Source organism: Rhinolophus sinicus, linkage group LG02 (assembly GCF_036562045.2).
Source record: "Rhinolophus sinicus isolate RSC01 linkage group LG02, ASM3656204v1, whole genome shotgun sequence".
NCBI classification, from domain to species: Eukaryota; Metazoa; Chordata; class Mammalia; order Chiroptera; family Rhinolophidae; genus Rhinolophus; species Rhinolophus sinicus.
In genome coordinates this window covers 186,645,754-186,670,769 of record NC_133752.1, presented here as the reverse complement: position 1 = coordinate 186,670,769, position 25,016 = coordinate 186,645,754, and the positions used below count along the sequence as shown (strand labels likewise).

The 25,016-nt window shown below is 47.6% G+C and overlaps 1 protein-coding gene across 1 annotated transcript in view; it reads left to right on the top strand.

The window, feature by feature from the left end:
* The first annotated feature begins 9,548 nt into the window (after positions 1-9,548).
* Positions 9,549-25,016, top strand: part of NUAK1 (NUAK family kinase 1) — a 73,853-nt gene continuing 58,385 nt past the window's right edge. Inside the window, exon 1 of the mRNA XM_019728450.2 lies at positions 9,549-10,718. Within this exon, the coding sequence (XP_019584009.2) occupies positions 10,461-10,718 (258 nt within the window). The 5' untranslated portion in view covers positions 9,549-10,460. The remainder of the gene's footprint in view (positions 10,719-25,016) is intronic.

Here is a 25,016-nt window from a genome sequence, read left to right as displayed (position 1 = left end):
CATAAACAGAGGACTGGAGAACTTAAGCAATTTGCTCAATGTCACACAGCCAGCAATGAAGGAGTGGGATTTGACCCAGGTCTAACTTCAGAGCTTCCATTCTCAACATCCATGGCCTCTCCTTCATTGGACTTCCTCTGTGCTTCATTCCTTTCAACTTTGGCCAGGTTCATTCTAGCTAGATGCAGCTGGATGCCAAGGAGCCCACAATCAAATGGAGATCTGAGCCAGCAGGTAGGCCCATGACCCAAGCAATTTGGTAAGAGCTGCTGGGACATTTTAGGTAAAGGTATTGGGGCCCAGAGTCACTGGATAATTGCTGTGTCTTGCTGTGGACAGTGGGCTGCTCACTGTCTCCGGCCTCAGCAGCCGATCCTTGCCTCTGTTCATGAATTGCCTGGGTGACTGTCCACTGTCCACGGCTCATTCTTTGTCAGTGTAGGGATCTAGTCCCTCGGGCCAGCGTCCACTCATCACCTGCCATCTGCCTGATACAGAGAAAGCCCGATGGTAACCGGAGAAGGCCAGAGGTGAGAAGCAGAGTGCAAGGCTGGAAAGGGACTGCTGGGTGGAAATACCCCAAGGACACATTAATTTCCCTAAATGCCCGTCTGGCCTAATGAAGGCACCCAGAATACAATCAGCTGCCCTTTTGAAAGAACATTGAAGCGGCTGCCCTTTTTGAAAGAGCAGAAGGCCAAGCCGAAGCCAGGCTGGGGTCCTTTGTCCTGTCCTTTCTCTGACTCTTCCTTTTGGTTCACAGTACTCTAATCTGGAGGCTGAAAACTCTGTGCATTCCATGTCAGTATAGAAAGGAGATGGAGACCCCACAAGTAACCACAAACAAAGTATTTTACAAACGCCTTTCACAAATGTGCTTTTTGAAAAATTTGACACTGCCCCTATGATGAAGAGTGTCATTATCCTCATCTTATATATGGGGAAACCGAGGCCCAGAGAGACTGCACAATGTGAGGGAAAGTGTGCAGGATGAGGAGTTGGGAGATCAGGACTCTAACCTCAGTTTTCCCATCTATAAAAAGGCAAGGGGTTGGCCAGGTGCAGCCCTCATCCTTTCTGCCAAATTGCTTTCTGATAAACAGCTATGACTGCTTGTCTTCTGCCTGTCCTGAGGACATCCACACCTCCTAAATCTCCCCTGAATTTCTCCAACCCACCTCCATTGTGCCAAGTTCTATTTCTCAGTATCTCGTGCCTTGCCTTGAAGCAAATTTCATTTCTTCCGCCTGTTTCGTGGAGCTTTGAGTCGGCAGAGACTGACTCAGCCACTTGGTGGCGCTGTGGGAAGACGTTTGTTCTCATCAAGCCACCTGGATGTTTCTCCCAGAGAACTTCAGGTTTAAAGGTAGGAACCCTAGAAATGGGAGAAGGCGGTGTGGTTCATACCTGTGTGTGTGTTTCCAGCATTTGTCCACATCCTGTTAATTTGGACAGTTGGGGCTCTGTGTGCTAAGGTTTCAGGAAGCCCGAGTGAGGTGCTTGTATGTATTGGAGGTGCGTGTATGGCCACGGAAAGACGGATCTGGAGAGGCTTCTCATTCGTCCAAACGTCTGGGACTTTCTGTTGTGCTGGGGAGGGGGTCCGCTTCTCTCCATGTAGAACGTGCAATTTCTTTTTAGAGCCGTTAGATATACAGTCAAACGGCCTTTATCTTTCAGGGAGCTGACTTTTTGTGACTTTTATAGAACTGTTGTTTGTGAGATGTGGTGTTGCTTGGATACGAGCTGCGGTGTAGCCCAAATACCTGAGTTTTGAGTCCTGGCTCTCCATGTGTGAGCCGCGAGACGGCAGATAAGGCGGCGTCTCTTAGCACATCAAGTGAAATGTGGGGAACATGAAAATACCGACTCCCAAGTAAGATATCATGAGAATTAAGAGAGACCACTTGTGTGAAAACGTTTTGTAAACTGTAAAGCATGATACCAATGGAAAGTGTTAGAAAGTTCCTGAGGGCAGAGATTGTCCTATATTACTCCTTTTAAAAAATGTTTTATTAAACTTATTGGGGTACAGCAGGGGTCATGAGTTGGCCTATATTTCTCTTTATCTATCCCCACTCCTGGCACAAGGATTGCATCTCATAGATCCTCAAGTAACATTTGTTGGGTGAATGAATGAGTGAACAGGTGGATGCAGAGATCATGAAGGGAAGGGCAGATTGAAAATGTGGCTGTTAAATCAAGGGTTTCAAAGGACGAGGCTGGAGAGGGAGCCGGAGAAGCAGGCCCTTGAGAGGAATTTGGGGCACGTGCCTCCTCTGCCGGGAAGGCAGCTCACTCTACCTCACGCGCTGGCTGCCTGGGCAGCCTGGCTCCACTTGGGCCCAGCTGCCAGGACCTGGGCTATCAAAGGACCGTGTGACTGCTCCATAGCAGGTGAGCCAAGAGCTTCTGCTGTCAACGACAGGCTGCTGACATCCTGGAATGCTCTCCCTCTTGTGCCTGCTTTTAGAGCCGAAGTCCCTGGTGACAATAAACGTAACGGATGCATGACCTGACACTGAGCTGCCCTGCATCTTGGCAGGGCAGGGCTGAGCGACCTGTATCCCATGGTTAGAAACACAAATCAAAACAGTACAGGTAAATATAGGCAATTATGTAGGAACTCTAGATCTCAAGACTATTTTCCCCTGACCTAGTTTTTTTTGTTTGTTTGTTTGGGACTGAGTTACTTGGGAAATTGAAATTGCTTTACAGGGCTATAGACCTGATATTGTTTACGTGTTATAGACCTGATAGATTAAATCTACTAATATTATTTAAATAGTAATAATAGCAGCTACCATTTTATCAGTGCTTACTACGTGGCTATGTAGGTACTATGCTAAACACATCATAGACTTTATCTTATTTAGTTCTATAAGGTAAGCATTAACCCTGTAGGGCCATGTCACTCAACTCTGTAAGATAACTATTACTAGGATACCCATTTTACAGATGAGGGAACTGAGGTTTAATCTTTAATTACTTTCTGGGATTTTTAGAGCTAGCAGATGAAAGAGCTGGGTTCAAACTATTCATTCACCCATTTATTTTTTCCACAAATAGTTATTGAGCACTTATTATAGACCAGGTACTGAGGATTCGTGAGCGAATGATATAGAGAAAAGTCCCTGCTTTGTCTAGACAAACACAACAAATGAGTAGATTATATTGTGCATTACAGGCTGATAAATACAATGGCGAATAAAGCAAGGAAAGTGGGTAAGGAGAACCAGTGGTGGGGGAAGGGAGGAGGAGGTGAGCTGCAGTTTTAAATGGGATGGTCAGGAAAGACCACACTGACAAGATGGCATCTGAGCAGAGGTGAAGGTGCTGCATGGGTCAAGGAGTAAAACTTTGATACATTTGACCTTTGCCCAGTGGGACAAATTGAAAAATTGGGAGTACAAGGAAGATTTCTATGGATTCACCTTTCCCTTAAGTTTATTTTCTCTTTCCTGGACTATTCATTTCCAGAGTCATAAATAGGAGAGTAAAATAGGGAGGAAGTAAAAGTAATAAAATTCATTCATCCATCCATACTCCATCCATCCATCCATCCATCCATCCATCCATCCATCCATCCATCCTATGTTTATATGGCACCCATTATAAACCAGATCTATACTTTCATTAGAAACAAGAATAAGATCTAAGTATGTACTGTTGGATACAATAGCCACTAGCCACATGTGACTATTGAGCACTTGGACTGTGGCTCTGTGGCTGGGGAACTAAAATTTTAATTTTGTGCAATTAACTAACTTTTAAATTAAGAAACCCTGGAGCAGTGTGAAATCTTTTTCTGTTAAGTACAACTTTATTGTTTTACTAGGATTACATTTCAGTTCAACCATTAAAAACTTAGCTTGGAGTTGAGATTTAAGAGTACAATGAACAAGGAATTTCGAAGGCAGTACAAAAAGAATGTAAAATACGTCATCAATGAATTTTTATATTGGACATACTAGGTTAAATAAAATACATTATTAAAATTAATTCCTTTTTTAAACCTGTTTTAATGCGGCTGCTAGAAAAGTTAAAGTGGTATCTGTAGTTCACATTATATTTTTATTGGACAGCAATGTTTTAGACCTGACCATCCTGGGCTCCCAGGCAACTGGGCAGAGCTGGGCACATAGTCACATAATTGTAATACTATGAGGTAAATGCTATAATAGACCCAGGAACAGAGTGCTCTGGGGACAGAGAACTGAGCCTTCAGTTCTAATGCAGGATCAAAGGAGAGGTGACGTCTTAAGCTAGGTCTCCACAATGAGTAGGAGTTTGTCATCTGGAGGATAAGTGAGGGCGTGTCCCAGGCATTGGGCACAGTGTATGCAAAGGCAGAGAGGCATGAAACCATGAGAAGTGCCCCTGATGTAGGATGCTTGGTGGGAGAAGGTGGTGTGGCTACAAATCAGTACAGTTAGGGTCAGACCATTCCGGCAAAGGGAAGTGAGCAAAAATTGAAAATGGAACTACCTTATGACCCAGCAATCCCACTTTTGGGTATTTATCCAGAGAATTCCAAAACGCTAATTCGAAAAAAATCTATGCACCCCTATGTTTATTGCAGCGCTATTCACAATAGCCAAGACATGGGAACAAGCGAAATGCCCATCGGTAGACGACTGGATTAGGAAACTGTGGTACATTTATACAAGGGAATATTACGCAGCCATAAAGAAGAACAAAATCTTACCATTTGCAACAACATGGATGGACCCAGAGAACGTTATGCTAAGTGAAATAAGTCAGACAGAGAAAGACAAATACCATATGATCTCACTTATATGTGGAATCTAAAGAAAAGAATAAATGAATGAACTAATCAGAAACAGTCTCAGAGACATAGAGGAAAAACTGAGGGTTTTCCTGAGGGAAAAACTGAGGGTTTTCCTGAGGGAAAAACTAGATGGGAGGGGGCAAAGGGGTAAGGGGTAAGGTGAGGGGATTAGAAAGCACAGTCAGTAACCACAAGATTACTATGGGGTTATGAAAATCAATTTGGGGAATGTGATCAATAATGTTGTAAAGATTTTGTAGGGTATCCAGTGGACACTTGTCTTATTAGGGAGACCACCTCAGGGATGATGTAGATGCCTGATCACTGCACTGTACACCTGAAGCTGAAGCTGAATAATAATGAATGTCAACTATAATTTTATATATATATAAATGTATACGTATGTATAGTCACAAGAAGCGGAGTACAGCATAAGGAATAGAGACAGTGGAAATGTAATGGCTCTATGCGATGACAGAGGGGTAGCAGATTCGGGGAGGGGGGTTATCACTTTGTGAGGGGTATAAAAGATAAATGTCTATTACAGTGTTTTGTACCATGAAACTAATAAAAAAAATTTTTTTTAAAAGGGAAGTGAGCATTACTCAGCAAGAGAAAGGTGCATTTGCAGGGCACCTTGTGCTGGCCACTATGCCTAATGCTTTCTCCTACATTAGCTCATTCATCGATTTCACACATATTTGTTGAGTGCCTACTATGTGCTAGGCACTGTTCCGGGTGCTGAATATATAGCAGGGAGCTGACATGCAGGTCAGCACGAGAGGAAAATCCAGGTCAGAGAGGTCCAGTGACTTGGGGAAAGTCACACAGCTGGTGAACAGGAAGGGCAGGATTCTAATCCGGATTCTAATCTGATGCTAATGTCAATGCTCTCCTGATCTTATCATGCTACCCTGGGTGTCAGGCTAAGGGGTCTGGACTTTGTTCTGAAGGCCACTGGAGATCAGCAGAGTCTTGGGAGAGGGAGACACAGGGTCAGATGTGTTTTAGGATCAAACTATCGTGACTAGATTGAGACAGGATGGCACTCAGGAGACTGACCAAAGTGCTGTAGTTCTTGCGTTATGTAGTCACCACTCCTTAGCATTTGTCATACTATCCCTTATTCCCAAATCCCATCCTTCTCTCCCCAAGTCTATTTTCAATACAGTGGCTAGGAGGATCCTTTTCAAACCCAAGTCTGATTATGTCACTGCTCTAATCAGAATTGGCCAGTGGCTTCCTGCCTGACTCAGAATAAAACCCTGCCCAACTCAAAGGTTCTTACATCATTTCACAAAGCCCTACATGATTTGGTCCTTTGTTAACTCTCTGGCCTCAACTCCTACTATTCTCCTATTTCACTCCACTCACAATGACCTCCTCACTATTTCAGAAACATGTCATGGATATTACTGCCCCAGGGCCTTTGCACTTACTATGCCCTAGGCCTGGGAGGCTCTTCCCCCAGCTAACCTATTGTCCCCCAGATATCCAGGTTGTACACTCCCTTCCTTCCTTGGGGCCTTTGCACAAATGTCACTTTATCAGAAAGTCTTCTCCTTGCCACCCTCATCATTCTGTACCTCCTTAATCTGCTTTGTTCTTCCTGCTAACCCTCACCATTACCTGACATGTAATACATTTCTCTGTCCATGGCTCATTGTCTATCTGTAAACCTAATGAAGATAGGGACTTTGTTTTTGTTCACTTTTGGATCCCCAGTACCTAGACTCATGATGGAACCATGGTTCGCACTTAGCTAATATGGTTGAATGCACCCGCCCATTCAGGGAGCAAAATGTAGAGGAAAGCTCTTTATATCTCTCTCCACCCTGCCCAGAACCCCCCGTTTAACCTTTGTCAAACCCAAAGTCTCTTCTGTTGTAGTCAATCAGAGGTTTTCTCCCACATGACTCCCGCATGGTCCTGTATGCAACATATTTACATTCTGGACTTTCTGGTGGCCACTCTTTCCAGGGTGGCACAGTGTTGTTTTCTGCTTCTGGAGGCCTGCCAGTGCTTTCCCTGTTGACGGGGAATTTATCACATTTCAGTTTCTCTTCTCAAGAATAGAACCTTCCAATGAATCCCCGCTGTTTTGTTTCCCTCAGGAAGAAGCTATCTTATTTTTCAGTAGAAAGTTTAGGACAGAGAAAACAAAGCAAATGGAACTGTTGCCAAATGTCATCTTACTCCATCCTCTTCACATGCACGCAAAGAAAGGAGAAAAAGAATGAAAGTAAAACTGAAATCTACAAATGAGTCAAGAATTGTCAGCACCAGAGGGGTCATCATAGATCATCTCCCCTGATGATTTATTGAGTGTATATATTATATCCCTTAATCCTCACACCAACCCCATGGGACATACTACTATTACCATCACCAATAACACCTATGTTATTACCATTGCCATTTTGCAGTTGCGAGAGCTGAGGCATAGTCGGGGAGAGGAATTGTCCAAGATGGTCCATTAGTAGTGATGGGACAGGGACTTGAACTCAGGCAGTCTGACTCCGGAATGCAAGCTCTAAATCAAGGAGTCTGGGATCTTGTTGGAGGAAATGCTTTATGGAAAACACTTGAATGCAATGCATGATAACATTGTGCTGAAGTGTGGTCCAAATTATAAATGCTATAGGAATTCAGTCTGGAGAGGAACTCCCAGTGCTTGGGCATGATTGTGTGCCAGGCATTGTATGGGGTGTTTCCATCCTTCCCATTTAAGGAGAGGCGGCACAGTGTATGTGGAAGAGGAAGAACATGAGCTTTGGAACTGGATAGGTCGGGTTTAAATCCAGGCGCTGCTTTTACAACCTGTGTAATCCCAGGCAAATTACTTAATCTTTATGATACGATCTCCTCAGGTGAAAATAGGGATTATTACAACCACTTTACAGAAGATGGTTTATTGTCATAAAATGGTACCAGCCTATGGTAGGTGCTCTTCAGTCTGTGAATACTAATGATGCCCCATGCGCTCAGGAGCCGCAGTATCAGCTAGGATAAGCTAGGTTATGCTGCTGTGACAAACAACCCCCTAAATCTCCCTGGCTTAACGCTATCCAAGTTTGATATTTGCTCACACTACTTTTCCAATGCAGGTTAGTGGGACAGCTCTGCCATCTTTACAGAGACCCAGGCTGGCTGGGGGAGGCTCTGTACTTCCATGGTTGTCAAGATAGGATTGCCAAGATGGTACTTTCAGAATTGTCAGGATATGGGGATTTGCCCATTGGCACTTAAAAATTTCTGAAAAGCAATGTTTATCACGTCTGCTCTCATTCCATTGGCCTCAGCAAGTCGTATGGCCACATCTAATTTCAAGAGGATAAGGTAGTGGATTCCTACCACCTCCCCAGGGTGGGAAAGAACCAGAAAATATCTGGTGAACAATTTTAATTACCACTATAGACACAATTTGTTCACTTCTAAAACAGACCTGCTAATCCATATTTGAAGAAGAGAGGTTTGAAGCTCTGAGAGGTTAAGACATTTGACCAAGGTCACATAGCCTATCCACCGGGAAGCCAGGCTCAACCTGCATGCTACCTCACTCAGACTCTATTCTACACACACAATGTCTACAGACTTTGTATAAAAGCAGAATACGGTTTCAGGAGGGGGACAGGGAGGTACTGCAAGTGTGGAGGACAGAATAGGAACTGAATAAACATGGCCTTTGTGTTTGTATTATGCAATAGCCAGTTGTGTGCTCCTGGGGAAGGCAGGAAGTGGCAGAGGGGTTTATGTCAAGCTGCAGTATAAGAGAAGTTTGGACAGATAAGAAAACCAAGCACTGGCGTGTGGCAGAGGAACAGAGATGGAGGAGGTGATGACTGCAGAGTTTTAGGCCATTACTCTGGCAGCAGGGAGGGGGCTTACAGGGAGGACATGCCCTTGCAGGAGTCCAGGGTAAGGTGATAGGGGTAGACAAGAGTGAAGACAGTAGGAATGCAGAAGTGGTGAACCTGAGAGCTGCAGAGGAAGGAGCTCGGCTCACTAGTGAAAACGTAAAGAACCACCAGGGAATCTACAGAATGCACCAGACATTCTTCATACCTCATTCTTCCTATCCCCGTTTGGTATACAGCACCATTTATAAAAAAAAAAAAAAATTTTCCTAAGGCCTCTTTTTCTCTTGCCTTCTTTATTTTTCCTTGCCGATTCTTAGGAGACGGGGTGGGGGCGGGGGGGGGGCGGGGGGGGGGTCTACCTCGCTGCAGTGGGATGCAGTTGCTGTTACCATCTCCAGGATCTAGCCTCTTTAGTTAAAGGAAAACTCCCAAGGCCCAAGGGGCCAGTAGGCCTGCAAGTTGCTTCCTGCCCAGCAGGCCCCGGGCCCTGCTCCATCTGGGGTCCCTGACTTGCCCACCTCCGAAGGCAGCCTTGGCGGGCAGGGTGGGCGCCCAGCTCTGTCCTGGCGCCTCTAGCGCCCCATCTCTTCCATGCCATCTTTCTCCCTCTCCCAGGCGGCTGCCCGGGCCGGAATCCTGGATGGTGATGGAGGGCCGGTAGTCGGGCGGCAGGCCCCAGGTTCAGCCTCCGAGCCTCCCTTTCTCCTTTCTTCGGGGAGGGCGCGGAGCCCGGGTCAAAGCGCGCCTCTTGGTGTTCTCTGGGGCGCACAGCTGCCCCAGGCTGGCAGTCCTCCCCCAGCTGGAGGTAGAGGCCTGCGAGGCGAGGGTGCGCGCCCTGGCGGGGCGGGAGGGGTGCGCATGCGGCGGGAGGGGGCCCGTGACTCATCGCCTGTAACCCAACACCCGCCCTGCCTCCCCTCCCCCAGCGTCTCCCCCAGCTCCGGACTGGCTGCCGCGGCGACACCTAAAAGAATGAAGGGGCGCCTGGGCTCGGGGCGCCCCCGGCTGGATCGCGAGCGGGCCCCAGCGGCCCTCAGCTCGGAGCGCTCTCCTTTGCCGGGCCCCGGGGCTCCGCGAGCTGCTGCCGCCGCCCGGGCGCGAGCAGAAAGGGAGGCCGAGCGGCTGGAGCAGGAGGCTGCGGCCGCGGCAGAGGGCCCGCGGTAGCTGCGGCGGGCGAGGCCGGGGAGGGGGCGCCCGGGCTTGGAAGCCCCCCGTCCCTGTCCCGCCGTACGAGGACAAAGCCCCCTGGTCGCCGCTGCGGCCTACACCGCGCAGCACAAAGGGCGATTCGCGACACGCACCCATCCCCCTTCTAGCTTGGGGTGGCCCCGAGCCCCCGGTGGCGGCGGGGAGGTGGGGGAAGCCCCGGCCGCGCCGCCCCTCACTCCCCCTCCCTCCCGGCCCGGCCAGCGCGCCGCCCCGCCCCCGCCGGGTCTGCCCGTCCTCTCGGGGAGGGGTCGGGGGGCGCGGCGCCCACATAACACTCCCCTCCTGCGCTCGGAGCCACCCCTCTCCCCTCCCTCCTGCAAACACCACCGCCTCCGCTGCCACCGCCGCCACCTCGTCCAACGCTCCGCAGCTCGCGGCGGCGGGTGGGCGGTGCGCGGACCGTGCGCGCCCGGTGCGCCAGATGTGCAGTCCCCGCCGCTGCCAGTGACCCAGCCGCAGCCCAAGCGGAATCCGGCCGCCTCCCCAATGCTGCGGGGGCGACATTGAGCGCACCCCGGCTTCCCTCAGCGGGGACCCCGACACGCAGAGCGCTGTGCCCAGTCCTGCCCTCTCCAGCCCGGCTCGCCCCGCGTTTGGACATGGAGGGGGCCGCTGCGCCCGCGGTCCGGGACGGCCCCTACTTGGGGCCGGGGGCGCCAGGCTCTCCCCCGGAGGCGGTGGCGGGGGCGACCGCAGCCCCCGCGGCGGCGGCGGCCCCGGAACCCAGGAAGCCGCACGGGGTGAAACGGCATCACCACAAGCACAACTTGAAGCACCGCTACGAACTGCAGGAGACCCTGGGTAAAGGCACCTACGGCAAAGTCAAGAGGGCTACCGAGAGGTTTTCGGGCCGTGTGGTGAGTGGGGAAAACCCGCGGAGGGCGGGGGGCGCCGATTTGGCTGGACGCTGCTGGAGACTGAGGGCATGCAGGGCGGGGGTCTTGGGCACTGAGGCGCTCTTGTCTGAGAGGGGGCTTCCCGGGAACCCCTAGACAGAGTCCTCACTCTCCCCCCAGCTCCCCGTGACTCAGGCGTGTTTCTCTCCCGAAACACTTGTTACATCCTGTCTGCGCATATTTTAGGGGTTTTTATCCCAGCAGCAAAGTAGTGTTTATGATTTGCAAACACTTTGCAATGTTGGGACCGTCGGGGTCTTCCTCGCGGGCACGCATTCAGACCATGCCCTGGAATGCCTTATTGCTCTAACTCCAAACAGACCCACGTCCTCAGCTCAGAGCTGGCTCCCCAAGTCCCGTGTCCTGTAGAGGAGTGGGACCCCCCTGTATCCCCCAACTTGTACTCCCCATCACCCTGCTGCTGCTGTCGCTGCAAGGGTCGAGGGACTCCTGCCTGTTTTTCAGAGAGAAGGTGAGGGAGCAAAAGTAAAGGCAGCCGCATGCCTGAAGGTTGTGACAGTTTGCGACTGGCTTCTGGGAGGACTGAAATGCCCAGGGCATGGGGAGCCACACACATGCCAACTTGCAGCAGACGCAATTACATTTCAGGTCCTGGCTGCAGGGCTACTAAATTGCTTTAGGGGTCTGGCCCAGCCGCCCCACTCTTTGTGACAGCTGAAACCCTGCCAGGGTCTCAACACCATTTGCACAGCCCCAAGGAGCAACTTGGGGTCTCTGGGTTGTCCCCACCTTGGTTTGTTGTCATTTTCCTTCCTGCAGAACAGGCCCCTGAAATCCACACTGCTTGTGGCTAGAGGGTTGGGTTCAAAGTGACTGACTATTGCAGAAAGATTTTATGTGGTGTGGCAGAAAATTAACACGGTTCTTTGATTTGAAGCATATCAGATATTATTTTAATCGATTTAGGGCCAAAGTCAGGAACTAATTATGGGGCACTTTTGGGGAGGTGTATAGGGGTCCAGGATTGCTTATAAACTTAACAAATAACCACAGGGAAATAGCAAAATGAATTGTTGAATGAAGTGGTAGGTTGATGTTGGTATTTTTCTTTTGTGTTTATGCAGAGACAGCCCTGTGGAAAAAAATGGGACACCAATCAGAAAGTTCAGCACCCTAATTCTCAAATATTTGGATACCTGGATAACTCCCTCATTCTAGGCTTCATTGTTTGCGTTGATAGAACTTTATCCTATAGCTTTTAAAAGTCTGTTATAGGTTTGTTGGAAATTTGAGACATTGTGCACTGTATTTTTAAACTGGCTCCAATAAACAAATTCTGTAGCAGGCAAGTAGGTGAGAATTCACTCTGGGCAGGTGCCAGTTTTGTAGGTTGAAAATTTGAAGGAGGGGGTGGTTGTAAAAATGTCCTTTGAGGAACACACTTTCAGGTTTGTGGAAGAAGAGGCTGAGAAAAGTGCACTTCATTCATGCTTTTCTTCTGAGGTGATATTCCCCAGGCTGGATGTTGAATAAGCAAAAACTAAGCTTAGCTCCTTGCTCATGTTGTCTTAATAGCTGTTGAAGAATCGCGCTGGGAAGTTGGAAAGCAGAATAATGAAAAACAGACGGAGCTGGAGTTGCAGGTTGAGGATGTGAGCTTGTGAGGGGTTGAGTGGTAAGGGTGTGTCTGGGATCTGTGAGGGGACGCAGAAGCCTGAATGCTGGGGAGCTACCGCCAACTGAAAGAATGAAAGCTTGTCTTATGGCAGACGCCTTTATTAGCTTCACTGGGGCTTCCTGTCAGGCATTGGTCTGGCTGTCTGAACAACAGAGTAGGTTAGAGTGAAAGGGATTGCATCAGTAGGGGGGAGCCTGCCTTTCTCTTTTGGTGGGTGTCTCCCTTTATTTGCAGAAACTCTGAACATTCCGTCGGAATTTACACGAATGGCCACGAGGGGGCGCCCTGAGAACAGAAGAGGTTCATTTCTCAGCCATAGGTGTTCTGCTGTTATTGTCCAGCCTTAGTTTGGTTTCCCATTGTGCTATTAGTTTCAGCCCAATCTCTTGTTTTACTCAAAAATTATACAGAGATTTTTGAATCTTATAGAAGACCTACGCCCCCAAACTGGCAATTTTCAAACTGCTTTCTACTGGGTAGATAAGCTTAGAATGGTAGCAAAATCATCTGGTGAAAACCTTGCATTAAATAGACGGGAAAACTGAAGTTCTGTGAAGGGAACTCCTCCTTGGCCTTGAGTCCTCCCCCTGCTGAGCACACTGCCCACAGATGGTGTAAGAACTTAAGTGAGAAACAGGAATTGTCAGGTGGAAAATTCCCTGTGCCTGACTGAACAGAAAATAAACCAACAACAACTAAGTGGTCAGCAAATTGTTTTTGCCCATACAGTGCTTGGTGACTCAATCTGTCAAGAGCAGCAAGAAATTTTCATCTCAAGTATAAACCAGGAGTTTTCTTCTGGTTCCAAGGATACATGAAATAGCCATAACTTGCGCTTGAGGTGCAATCGAGGAGAATTGAGGCACAATTCTGTGTTTTTTTTTGAGCTTCATGGAGAATTCTGCAGTGATGTTTCATTTTCATTTAGAAGTGCTTTTAGAGCACTTCTGAAGGAGAGCAGTGGCTTTAAGCTGCTGTGCCAGTGTGAGTGGCTCAAGTCAGGTGCTGCATGAGATGCTGTGAAATCAGCACTCCTGAGACAGAAGTGTTTAAAAACAAGAATGTTACAGCTTTCAATTGCACGTCTGGAAGGACCTTCTAACTCAAACAAAACATGGTAGGGCATCATATTCTGTATTCTGTGAAAGGCAGTTCCGACAGAGTTGCAGCGTTGGAGTCAGCTGGTCCAGTCCTCCTCGTGGTCCAGATAGCCTTCAATCCCAAATGTGGTCTTGTGGCCACTGCCTGAGTCCACAAAACATGGACTCAAAAGTGGCTTCTTCCAGAGATTAACAAACCCAACAACGATCCACTCTTGCAGAAGGACTAAGAGCTCTGGCTTACATTCAAATCCTGACCCATCCCTTTCTAGCTTTGTCACCTTGCCCAAGCTATGTAGCTTTTTGAAACCTCAGCTTCCTCATCTGTAAAATGGGCTACTAAGAGTGCCAACTTCATAGATTTGTTGTGAAAATTTGAATAAAATTATCTACAGAAAGCCTCAAAAAGGGAAATTAATCAATTTTAGTTTCCTCTCTTCGCAGACTTTTTTTTTCCAAATCTCACTTGGATTTTCATTTAGATTTTAAGACCATCAAAAGGGCATGATGCATCGGACAGTTAGCCTAGTACCATTCAGAGAAAGGTGGGAAAAATAATCAACTTTTCAGGTTAATTAGAGAATGCTAGGTTAATTAGGGAAGTGCGCCATAGGAAGCCAAGACAGCCAGATTCTGACAGGCTCTGAGCATATTTCTAAAGCCTTGAATTTAGCCTTTGTTTATTGCACAACTCTTGTTTTGCTGCAATTTTGGGCAAGGCTGTTGAGCGAGCCCCTTTGTCATAACATGGCATGCATTCTCTTTGAGCCAAGCTCCCTGGACTGGCAGGCTGCACAAAGTATTGCCAAAAACAACAAAGACCAAAAACAAACAATATTTTGGGGAGAGGTGCCATGTGATCACCTCACCACCAAAGACCAAGTTCGACTTTCCTTCTGTACCAAGTCATCTCTTCTGAACAGTATGTGGTGTGGTGTGAGCAGGAGGCAAGGTCTCTGGGAAGGGGTGGCAGGACCAGTGGACAGATGTGCCCCCACATACTAGAGCTCTAGTGTGAGAGATGGGCCATCCTCATTTAGCAAAGGAACTGATTGGACCCAAAATGGATGTTTGAATCACTGGCCCAGTTTTTCATAGCCTGGTGCCAGAGAACTGCAAATCAGGGGGGCAAATGAATAAGCTGACCTGCCAAACCTGGGCATGTGTGGCTGTCATAAGCATGGTGGCTGAGGTGCCATGTTTCTGCTAAGAGCCAAACCCAGTTTCAGGGAGTAAGGGATCTTGGCAAACATCAGTCCAAACTTCACCTTCTTGAGGTGGGAAAAGTAATGCACAGAAGTGTTAAGTGACTTTTCGGAGGTTACACAGCTGGTGAGTGACGGAGCGGGGTCTAAGGCACAACTCATAGTTTAGTATTTTTTCCATCGCTCATTTAATCTTTACCAGAGTAAGACATGATCCTCACTCTTAAAGACCTTATGATCTAGTAGCAAAGATGAAATGTACTTACAAATATTGAACTAATTCTGCTCAGTTCAACCAAGATTTATTACCGTCTGCCATATGCTTTTTCCCATGTTAAATGCTGAGGCATAGACAAGGAATGTTCCGTGTGGTGGAAGAGACAGAGTAAGCAATTGCTAGGCCACGGGTTCCGCTTTCATACAGGACTGGATTATGGCAGGTGATTTTCAAATCAGAATGTAGCTCATGGACATTTAGTTCATAATACTGAATTTGATCCTGGACAGGAAAACCCCATCCCGTATTTGCACTGCTGCTATTATTACCACCAGCTGATATTTTTCAGAGCCTGGGCTGTGTCACACTGTACTCGGTACTTTACAGACATTTTCTCTAATCCTCTCAACAACCCTAGGAGGTATGCCCTCTAGTTAGACCCATTTAACAGATGGGGAAAGTGACACGGAGGTGAAGTAACTTGCCCGGGGTTATACAGCTGGTCAGTGTCAAACAAGTCTGTGTTGAAACCCATCGCTGCTAGAGGAATGGAGAACCTTCCTTATGTTGCCCAGCTGGTCACCTCTGGATTTGGGTCTGGTACTCTGTACCTGGTGCCAGAAGACCAGCCATGGGGTGATTCTGTTCCTGGGTGGGGGGCTCTCATTGTTCAGGAAGGGGATATAGAGAATAGCCATGACGTACTATAGGATTAGGGAGGGCAAGTGCGTTGATGATGACCCTTAATTTGAGTTTCAGAAGACTGAAAAATGGGGCATTTCAGCCAGAAGGCAGATTCCAGGGTGAGCAGGCCAGACTCCTTATAATGCAGGGTTTGTGCTGGGATGCAATAGGAGGCAAGATGGGTAAGATAGGATGGGGGGGGGGGATATCATCATCATCGTCGTCATCATCATCATCGTAACAGCTAATACTTCTTGAGTACTTATAACATGCTGGGTACCCATTTTGGATTTCATCCTCCTAATAATTCTGTAAGCATCTCATTTTTCAGATGAAGGAACTGAGTCACAGAGAGGTTCACTAGCTGGCCCAAGGTACTTGCAGCTGCAGAGCCGGGGTTTGGACCCAGGCAACACGAATGCAGAGACCTTGACCATCTCCCTTGCTCTTGGGGGCTGGGCTGGTTTCTGATCCCAGTGGGGCCCTGAGCCCATCAGTCTGGCGGGCTGGCACGGAGCAGGGAGGCGAGCCTAGAGATTTTTGCAAGAGTTGAGGTATGAGAAGATAAGGATCGGAACCGTGTTGTGGGAGAGACATGTCTGCTTCTGACAAACTAGCTGCTTGCTGGGCCATGACTTAGTTTAATGAATCAGGTTGAGGGGCTCTCCACCTGGACACACACTGAGTTCTTCGTTGCGTAAGCAGCCTCAGATTCTAGAATCCTTAGGGGGCCTCAGGAGGTCAGCTGGTACACTTCTCTGCTCGCAGACAGAAATGCACCCACACTACGTGCCAGGTCTTCGTGGCATCGCTTCCTCATGGGAAGTAACAGGAGATAAGGTTGAGTCAGGTATTTTGTCTGTTCTGTTGGTAAGCCCTGTCTAACCTCTGGAACCTACCATTGACGCCTAACATAGTGCAAGCACATAGTAGGTGCTCAACAAAGGCCTGTAGGATGGAACTGAAGTGAAAACAGTTGAGCCAGGGGATATTTTAGGAGGTGTCAAGGCTATAGGTCGTTGTTTCTGACCTCAAGGAGCTTTTTGATTTGCTGGGAAGAAAAGACAATGGCTGGAAATGAATGGCGGGTTACGTAGCAAAGTCTGCAGAGCCAGGCAGACCCTCCCCTGCACAAGTTCCCTTTCTGTTACATGTGCTTATGCACTCGTTAGGGAGAGAGAGACATCTGTCCAGGGCTTGTCAGCTTCCTGGCCATGGCTTCCTGTCCTCAGTGGCTCTGGAGTCAGACAGCGTAAGTCTCATTTGTCTTTCCCACATGAAAGTCCTCGAGCATCTGTAAGTTATGATTTGTGAAGTATCTGCTTTAAAGCAGAGTGCATTTATCATCGCACTGGCCCAGACGACACTGTATAGTGCAGGAATGAGAAGATCCCAGGCCCCAGAAAGGGAGGGGCTGGGCCAAGATGACCCACCCGTGAGGGGAGTCTGGCTGTATTGATAAAATTCTCTGGAAACGGCCCAGGAGCAGCCAGATGTTGACTTCACAGCGAGGCTCTTCAGTAAACTTTTGACTACATGTTAAACCGGAGCCAGGCAATTCCACTCCTGGGTCTGCCCAGGAGAAATGCAAACACATGCCCACCCAGAAACGTGCACACAAATGTTCACTGCAACATTATTTATAAAAGCCCCAAAGTAGAAGCAACCCAATGGCCCATCAGCTGATGAATGGATAAAATGTATATTCATTTTACTTACAGATTGTTATTTATAATCAATTCCATAGTTTTATTTATGGAATATTTCAGGAATATTATTCAGGAATAAAAAGGAATAGAGTACTGGTGCATGTTACAGCATGGCTGAACCTTGAAATCATCATGCTAAGTGAAGAAGCCAGTTACAGAAAGTCATATATAATGTATGATTCCATCTCTGTGAAGTATCCCAAATAGACAAATCCATAGAGACAGAAATTAGTGGATTAGTGGTTGCCTAGGGCTGGGGTGTGTTGGAAGTAAATGGGGCGTGGCTACTAATGGGGGTTTCTTTTTGGGGATTAAAGCGTTGAAAAATTGGTCGTGATGAAGAGCGCACAGCTCTGTGAATATACTGAAGACCCTCACTTCTACATTTTAAATGTGTGAAATGATGGTGTGTGAATTAGATCTCAATGAAGCTGTTATAAAAAGCAACTGTGCCTGGGGAGGTGGTTAGAAAGTGGAATGGGGTTAAAACTCATCTCTCTCTGGCCCCCAAGATTCTAACCTGTGGGTTCACAGAACTTTCACGCACATTTTGTGTGAAAAAGTGGGAAGCATGGTCCTGTCTGCCATGGGCAAAAGAAAGTGCCCTGGAGTCAGACTGCCTGGGTCCCATCCTCGACAGCTGTGTGACCGTGGGCTAGTCACCAATCTCATTTAAACCCTGTTTTTTCATCTAGGGCTCATAATACTTCTTATTTTAGGGATTGTTGAGAGGATTCAAGTGCAGTAGCTAAGGCTTTGCCCCATGCTTGGCGCATAGTAGGCATGCAATAAATGCAGCCAGGGCCATTGCTAGTCTAAAAGGCACATTTGTACAAATTAGAAAAAGACCTTTCTCTAGGTGGATGTGTTTGACAAGGCTCCTCTCCTGGCCTGAAGCAACCCCCCCAAACTGGTGGCTCTATGACAATAGTGTGGGCTGGAGGCCAGTCACTTGTCCCTCCACTGAGTGCCTGGTGTGTGTATGACCTGCGTACATCCCTGTTTTGCAGCCCTGGTGCTGGCTTTCATTATGGTTCTTATTAGCTACCGCTTGTCACTACTCTGTGGCTGAAGAGTCCCCATGACGAAGACACAGCGTACCCTGAGGGCTGGCACACATTTGCACTTTAGCAATAAACCAGATATATTTAATGAGTGCTTACGAAAGTGCCCAGGACTGTGGGGCATTTCAGAGAATATGACACATCCTGCCACTGAGATACCGAGAATTTCGTTGGTGTGGGTAATGAACACATCTGGAATAAGCTGAGAACTATGCCAGGTAATGAGGTGCAGAGGAAGAAATCACGGCTGTGGAATCAGACAGATGTGGGTTCAAATTCCTGCCTGCAACTTGGCAGCTCGTGGAACTGGGCAAGCTGCAACCTTCTGTTTTCTCATCTACAAAATGCGGCGACCAAGTGGGAGTGCCATGAGAAGCAGGGTGTTGAAGCTTCCAACGCAGAGCTTGGTGCATAGTGGGATCTTGAAAACTATACCTGGTATTATTATTTTGGTGAGACGTACTAGCATCGAGTACCTGGCAACCTTTCTATCTTGGATCATGGCTCTCCCGGCTTAAAACCTCACGGGGTGCCAGGGGACTAAACTCTGAATTTGCCATATCCTTCAAGGCTCCTGCCTGGGCGTCTGAACTCTCACTTCCTTATTCCTCTGTCTTGGCCCTGTGTCCGTTCCCTTTGGAGCATGTAAACCATGTGGGTTTCATGGTAGGTCTGTATACACCCTCCCCTTCGTCCTCCATTGGAACGGAAGCAGGGGAACTGTCTGACTTACTCACCTCTGCATACTGGCCTATAGCCTGGTCCCAGGCATGTAGTAGGTGCCCTGCAAGTATGAATGGATGAATGCATGAATGCATGCATGAACAAACGAACAACCAGCTACATGAAGAGTGCACCAGCAATCCCGAGTAGGGGGAGTTCTGTGAGGATGGGTGGCAGCAGGGAAGGCCCCTTGGGACTCCATTGTCTTCCTTTCCTGGTTCACCCTCCTCCTCACCAGCGTGAGGACATCTATGATCTGTGGGCCTGGAGAGGAGAAGGGAACCTGTCCCCCACCCATGGAGGCTGCTGTCCACTGCTCTGCGGCCTCCTTGGGTTGCTCCCCACTTCCCCAAGACTCCAGCCTCCCATCTGAGAAAGCTGGTGATCATCTCTGCAGAGCAGGCAAGCTTTAGATGCAAAATGCATTTGCAAGACTTTCAAAACATTTTATCCCTGGGTTGTAAGTCAAGTACTTAAAGAATTGTAAACTGGCTGGAGTGCAGGAGGTAATGTATGTCTGGAAGAAACACCATCGTGATTTACCCTTTAAACTTGAGAAAAGAATCCCACTTGTTTACTTTCATTAGACATATTGAGAGGCAGCATGAGATTTCCAGTGGGAAAGTGCTAAGAGGCCTCTGTGGTAGGTTCCCCTCCTTCCCTGGAAGGGGAGGGGGCTGGTGGCATTCTAGTGACTCAGGGCTCCACTTGAATTTGGCCCAAGGGCAATTTCCCAGTTTTAAAAAAAGGGAGCCGCTTCTCTTAGTATTTCCTAAGGGCCCATTCCCTCCCCATTTCCTTGTGTCAAGCTCCTTCTATTCCTGTGGCTCAACAGCCACAAAGGCAGCTAGCAGACTGCAGATTGGAAGGAATCCTTGCTGGATGTTGTCATTTCACAGTAGGGGCCCTGGTGTGGAACCCCCTTTCTTCACCTGTACATTGAGGGGCTGAGACAAAATGTTCTCCAAAGTCCCGGCCAGCTCATAGGAACAGAATCCTGGGATTTGCTGAAAGGAGTGGGTAAGATGGGGACTTCATTTCCTGTGGCCTGGTTTTGGCAGAAGACCTCCTTGTTGTGGGGAAGGGGAAGTACATTCAGCTCTCAAAACCCTTTTGAGATTGTTTGGTGCAGGCTTTGTCAAGTGTAAGGAGAGTCTTCCTATGTGGAGTGTCAGGCTGTGGGGGGGTGGGGGGGCTCTCACCTTCCCTGCTCCCCGGTTCTAGGATGCCAGTGCGTTCTCACTCAGCTCAAGGCAGGCGCTGCTTCTGTAAGCATGTCTGTGGGGAGGCTTCTGAACTAGGCTCTGTGTGAATCAGAAAACTCTCGCTTTCAGAGAACCTATCAGTTTTCTCATCTGTAAAATGGGGTGATAATAGTAGAACCTACCTCCTAGTTGTCATAAAGATTCAGGGAGGGTGCTGAGAACAAAGCCTGACATGTAGCCAATTCTCAATAAATGTTAGCCATTATTATTTAGGATTTAGAGGAGGGCAAGCTCATGTTCTACTGAGTTGCCTGGAAGGATTTTTGTTCATTTCTTAGATACTTAGTGTGTAGGAGGCTTTGCTCTTGGTCCCAATGAAGCCAGAGCCCTGTAGCTGCCTCTGTTCGCGGCTGTGCACTTGGGTCTTCCTGTAGATGCCAATTTCTCCCTGTGACTTCAACAGTGATTAGGACATTCAGCATCCATTTAGCCTGGGTCCTTCATCCTGGTGACAGGTGGGGTGGAGGTAAGACTCCAGGAATGAGGAAAAGACTAAAGAGGGGTCCTCTCCCCAGGGCAAGGGATGTTTTTGGCAGCCTCATTTAAAAGGCAGGCTTAACTAATAAGTTTACTACTGTTTCATCCTTAAAGGTGAAATCAGTCAATCAATCAGTCAAGCTCACGTTTAGGGAACACTGCTGTGTTTCCCCAAAAATAAGACCGGGTCTTATATTAATTTTTGCTCCAAAAGACGCATTAGGGCTTATGTTCAGGGGATGTCCTCCTGAAAAATCATGCTAGGGCTAATTTTCCGGGTAGGTCTTATTTTCGGGGAAACATGGTGTATTTGCCAGATCTGGGGGTAAGTGCGTTACCTGTATCATCTCACTGACTTCCTCGTCGGCCTTGGACCCAGCCTATGAGAGAGATGCTGTCACCATCCCCTTTACTGCAGAAGGCCACACTTTGTAACCTGGGGGTGGTGGCAGGAATGAAACTCAGTCTGCTTGAGTTCTCAGCTGTGACCCGAGACACCGCTTCCCAAGAAGGAGTAGAATTATCTCTGTTATTTTTTTGAGTGGCAAGTGCCTTTCCCCGGTCGCACATTTAAAAAGATTTATTCAGGTATGTGTTGAGCTCCTTCTCTGTGCCAGGCACTGTAGGGGCTCTGGGGGGACACCAAGAAATGAGCTATGACCTCTGTCCCAAAGGAGCTCAGCCACTGCTTGGTCCTACGACGTGTACCTACTATCCCTGTGTCGTTTTTAAATCCTTTGCTTTGTGGTCCACACTCTCCCCTCTGGCTGATCCATTTAAGAGACTGATTCTTTTTTGTGGACTTTTTTTTTCAAATCTCCCAGAATTCCATCCCTTTGTATCACGTACATCCATTAATCCAGCCTTGACTCTCTCAGTATCAGTTTAAAAAGACGCCTGCCACCTTAGAGATACTCTCAGTGGTCCTTGATGCAAATAATTGCTTTGTATGGTTCTTAGTTGACCTGAAAGGGAACTCGTCCTCCAGTTGCAGAAGTCGTGGGACGGAAGAGGCTGACACTCCGCTGATCTACCGAGCTCAGAGCCCAGCAGGAGAATGTGTTTGGACAGAAAGGCAGGGCAGTTATATGCTCACTCCAGGGAGAACCCCACGTTGTGTCTTCCTCATGGTTAATTGATGTCTGTTTCCCAGGCAGAATCAATCGGAATGCTCAGGGAAGAAACCAGTGTGTGAGTGGGTGTGCAAGCTGCTGGTAGCAGAAATCCTAGAGAGGGGAGGAATTAAGTGAATCTCCACTAATCATGTCCACCTTCGTGAGTGTGTAGGAAGGTCCGGAGCAGAAGGAGGACCCTTTTGCTAACAGTCCTAATAGCAGGAAACAGTTAGTGAGTGACAAGTGTGTACCGGGCACTGTTCTGCCTACTTTACATGCCTTCTGTCCTCTGAGCCTGTATTATTATTGCGTTCATTTTGCACTTGAGGAAGGAGAGGCTTAGAGAGATTGAGTGACTGGCCCAAAATCACAGAGCTGGGATTTAGAGCTGGGTTGACTGACTTCTGAGTCATGGCCGTGACCGCTGGACTCCATGGCCTCTCGTGGGTATGGAGCCTTGTAAGCTTTTGTAGCTTCTTGCTTTGTTTCTTCACCCACACAGTGGATGGTAGACACTCGTGGAACCCACATGTAAAGCTCAGAGAAGGTTGTCTCCAGGCTTGTGAAAATAGCCATTTGATGCACTTCGTCCCATGATCCTGATTTTTCTGTGTCTTACTTATGTATGTCCTCCCAGTGCTAGTTCAGTGCTTGGCACACAATAAGAATGCACTAAATATTTGCTAAATGGCTGTGGAGGGTCATGAGTCTAAGGCTGTTGTCAAGAGACTTGGGGGCCTGTCCCACCATTGCCACAACTTGTGCTGTGTGACCTCGGGCAAGAAGCGTTCTTCCCATGGCTACAACGCTACAACTAACTGATCTGTAAGATGAGAGCTCCGGGCCTGATTTTTGTTTTATGATTCATTATTCATTCAACAAATATTTGTTGAGTGCCTGCTATGTGTCACACGCCACTCTGCGCTAGGCGATAGGGCGAGAGTGAGGATGAGACAGATGAGGTTTCTGCTCTCTTGCAGTCCATCTGATTCCAGCCCCTTCCCGAGTTTGCGTTTGGTGAGCCCTCATGTCTCCTCCCCAAACTGTTTCCAAGTGGCAGACACTGAATCCTTCCTTCTTTGTCTTCCACCGCTAGAAGGTGTGTTCCACCGGGGCAGGGATTTCCATCGGTTTTGCCTACGGATGGGTACCAAGTGCCTAACACAGTGCTTGGCAAGTAAATATTGGGGATAGGCAGGCATGCGTACCTGAATGAATGATTGCCTTGTCTCTCTTGCTAGTGAAGTATCAGGATATAAAAATTCTGGGGCTAAAGCCCAAGAAGAAAATTAAAGCACCAAAGTGCCATTTTTTCCAGGAAAAATACCATCTTTATAAAGGCAAGATGCAGCCAAGATTGGGAGGGTTTATTATTTCTGCTCGCTGAAGGGTTCGGGAGTCAGGCAGGATTCCTCGATTTTTCATTTGGTGATGCTTTTTGCAAACCACAGAATAAAAACAAAAACAAAATTTTTCCCATTTCCCCCCCTCTTTTGCTTCAAGTAGGAAAAACACTTGCTTCTTAAAACAGCTCATGAAGGAAAAAATTATAACAAATATTTTGCATTTCTCTGGTGGCGGCACAGTCTGAATTCCTTTCAGCCCCACAATGAGTTCTAATTTTATGAAATGTTTGGATTAGCCACCAATTTTCCGGTGGAATTTAGGAGGCTTGTATTTGTACTTATGCCTGAAGCGAAGACATCTCATAAAATCCATGCAGTGTCTCGGGCCCAGTGGGACATTCTCGCCAAGGACAAAATGACCATCAGCGGAATGATGGGGAAGAAAGAGATCTCTCTGGCAGCTGTGGGCAGGCTTTTCGGACACTGGTGTGTTCTTTAACCACAGTATCTAGGGTTTGGCTAGGCTGCATACCACTTCCAACTGATCATGGGCTATAAAAATTCCAGCCCAAGTTGTACCTGACCTTGTTCCTTCCATTCCCAGAGCCAGAGAACATTAGGGCATCTGGTAATTGGGTAAGAGGCATTTGATAACACATGGTGCTCTATGCCCCCCCCTTCCCGCCCCCCCCTTCGCCCCCAGCCCATAGCACATATTGCCTTGTGTTATAATTTCCAGTTTACTTATCTCTTTCTGCGTCTAGATCTGCACTGTCTCTCATGGACACATGTGGCTATTAAAATGAAAACTTAATACAATGAAATAAAATGAAAACTTCAGTTCCTTGGTTATACTAGTTACATTTTTAAGCATTTAATAACCCTCTGTGACACGTAGCTACCATTGATTGGACAGTGCAGTAAAGATCATTTCCATCATCATAGAACGTTCTGAAGGACAGCCCTGCTCTAGAGGCTGAGTTTCATGATTGCAGTGACACACTCCACCCTTGCCCTTGCATTATTAGCTCCATATGTAGCACTTGTCACTAACTGTAATTATCTCTTAGCAACCGCATTCACCATCTTTACTGTATTGCCAGTGTCTAGCACAGTGCCTGGTATATAGTAAGCACCCAGTAAAGATTTTTAGAATGAATGAATGAAGTTGTCTGTCTGTTCAGCATTGCTTTGCATGTGCCTAACACATAGAGGGTCTTGCAAAAAAAAAAAATTGAATGAATACTTCTAGAGTTGAACTATTGACTGGATGGATTCATCTGATATCTGTTGAGCACATACTAGGTGACGTTGTGCGAGGCTCTGGAGATGTGATGAGCAGACAGACACGGTTCTCTAGAGTAGGAGCTTATCCAATTCTAATGGTTCTTAAGTGTGCAGGGGACATGTGAATCTCCTGGGTGTGTCTGTTAAAATGCACCGTCCCTGGCACCCACCCCAGAGAGTCTGATCCAGCAGGGCTGGGGTGGGACTCAGGGGGACCTGGAGAATCTTCAGCCTTTTAACTAACATCTCAAGTGGACAATTAAGTTCAAGAACTCATCCTAGAAAAGTGCTACATACCTTGTTGCTGAATATCATTATGGTCCCCTCCGATGTACTCCCCTTGGGAAGCTGTGCACCGACGCCCGTGCCTAGTTTACCCTTCAAAGCAATTTGGGAACTCTTTTTCTGGAATGGCCATCAGAGCTGTC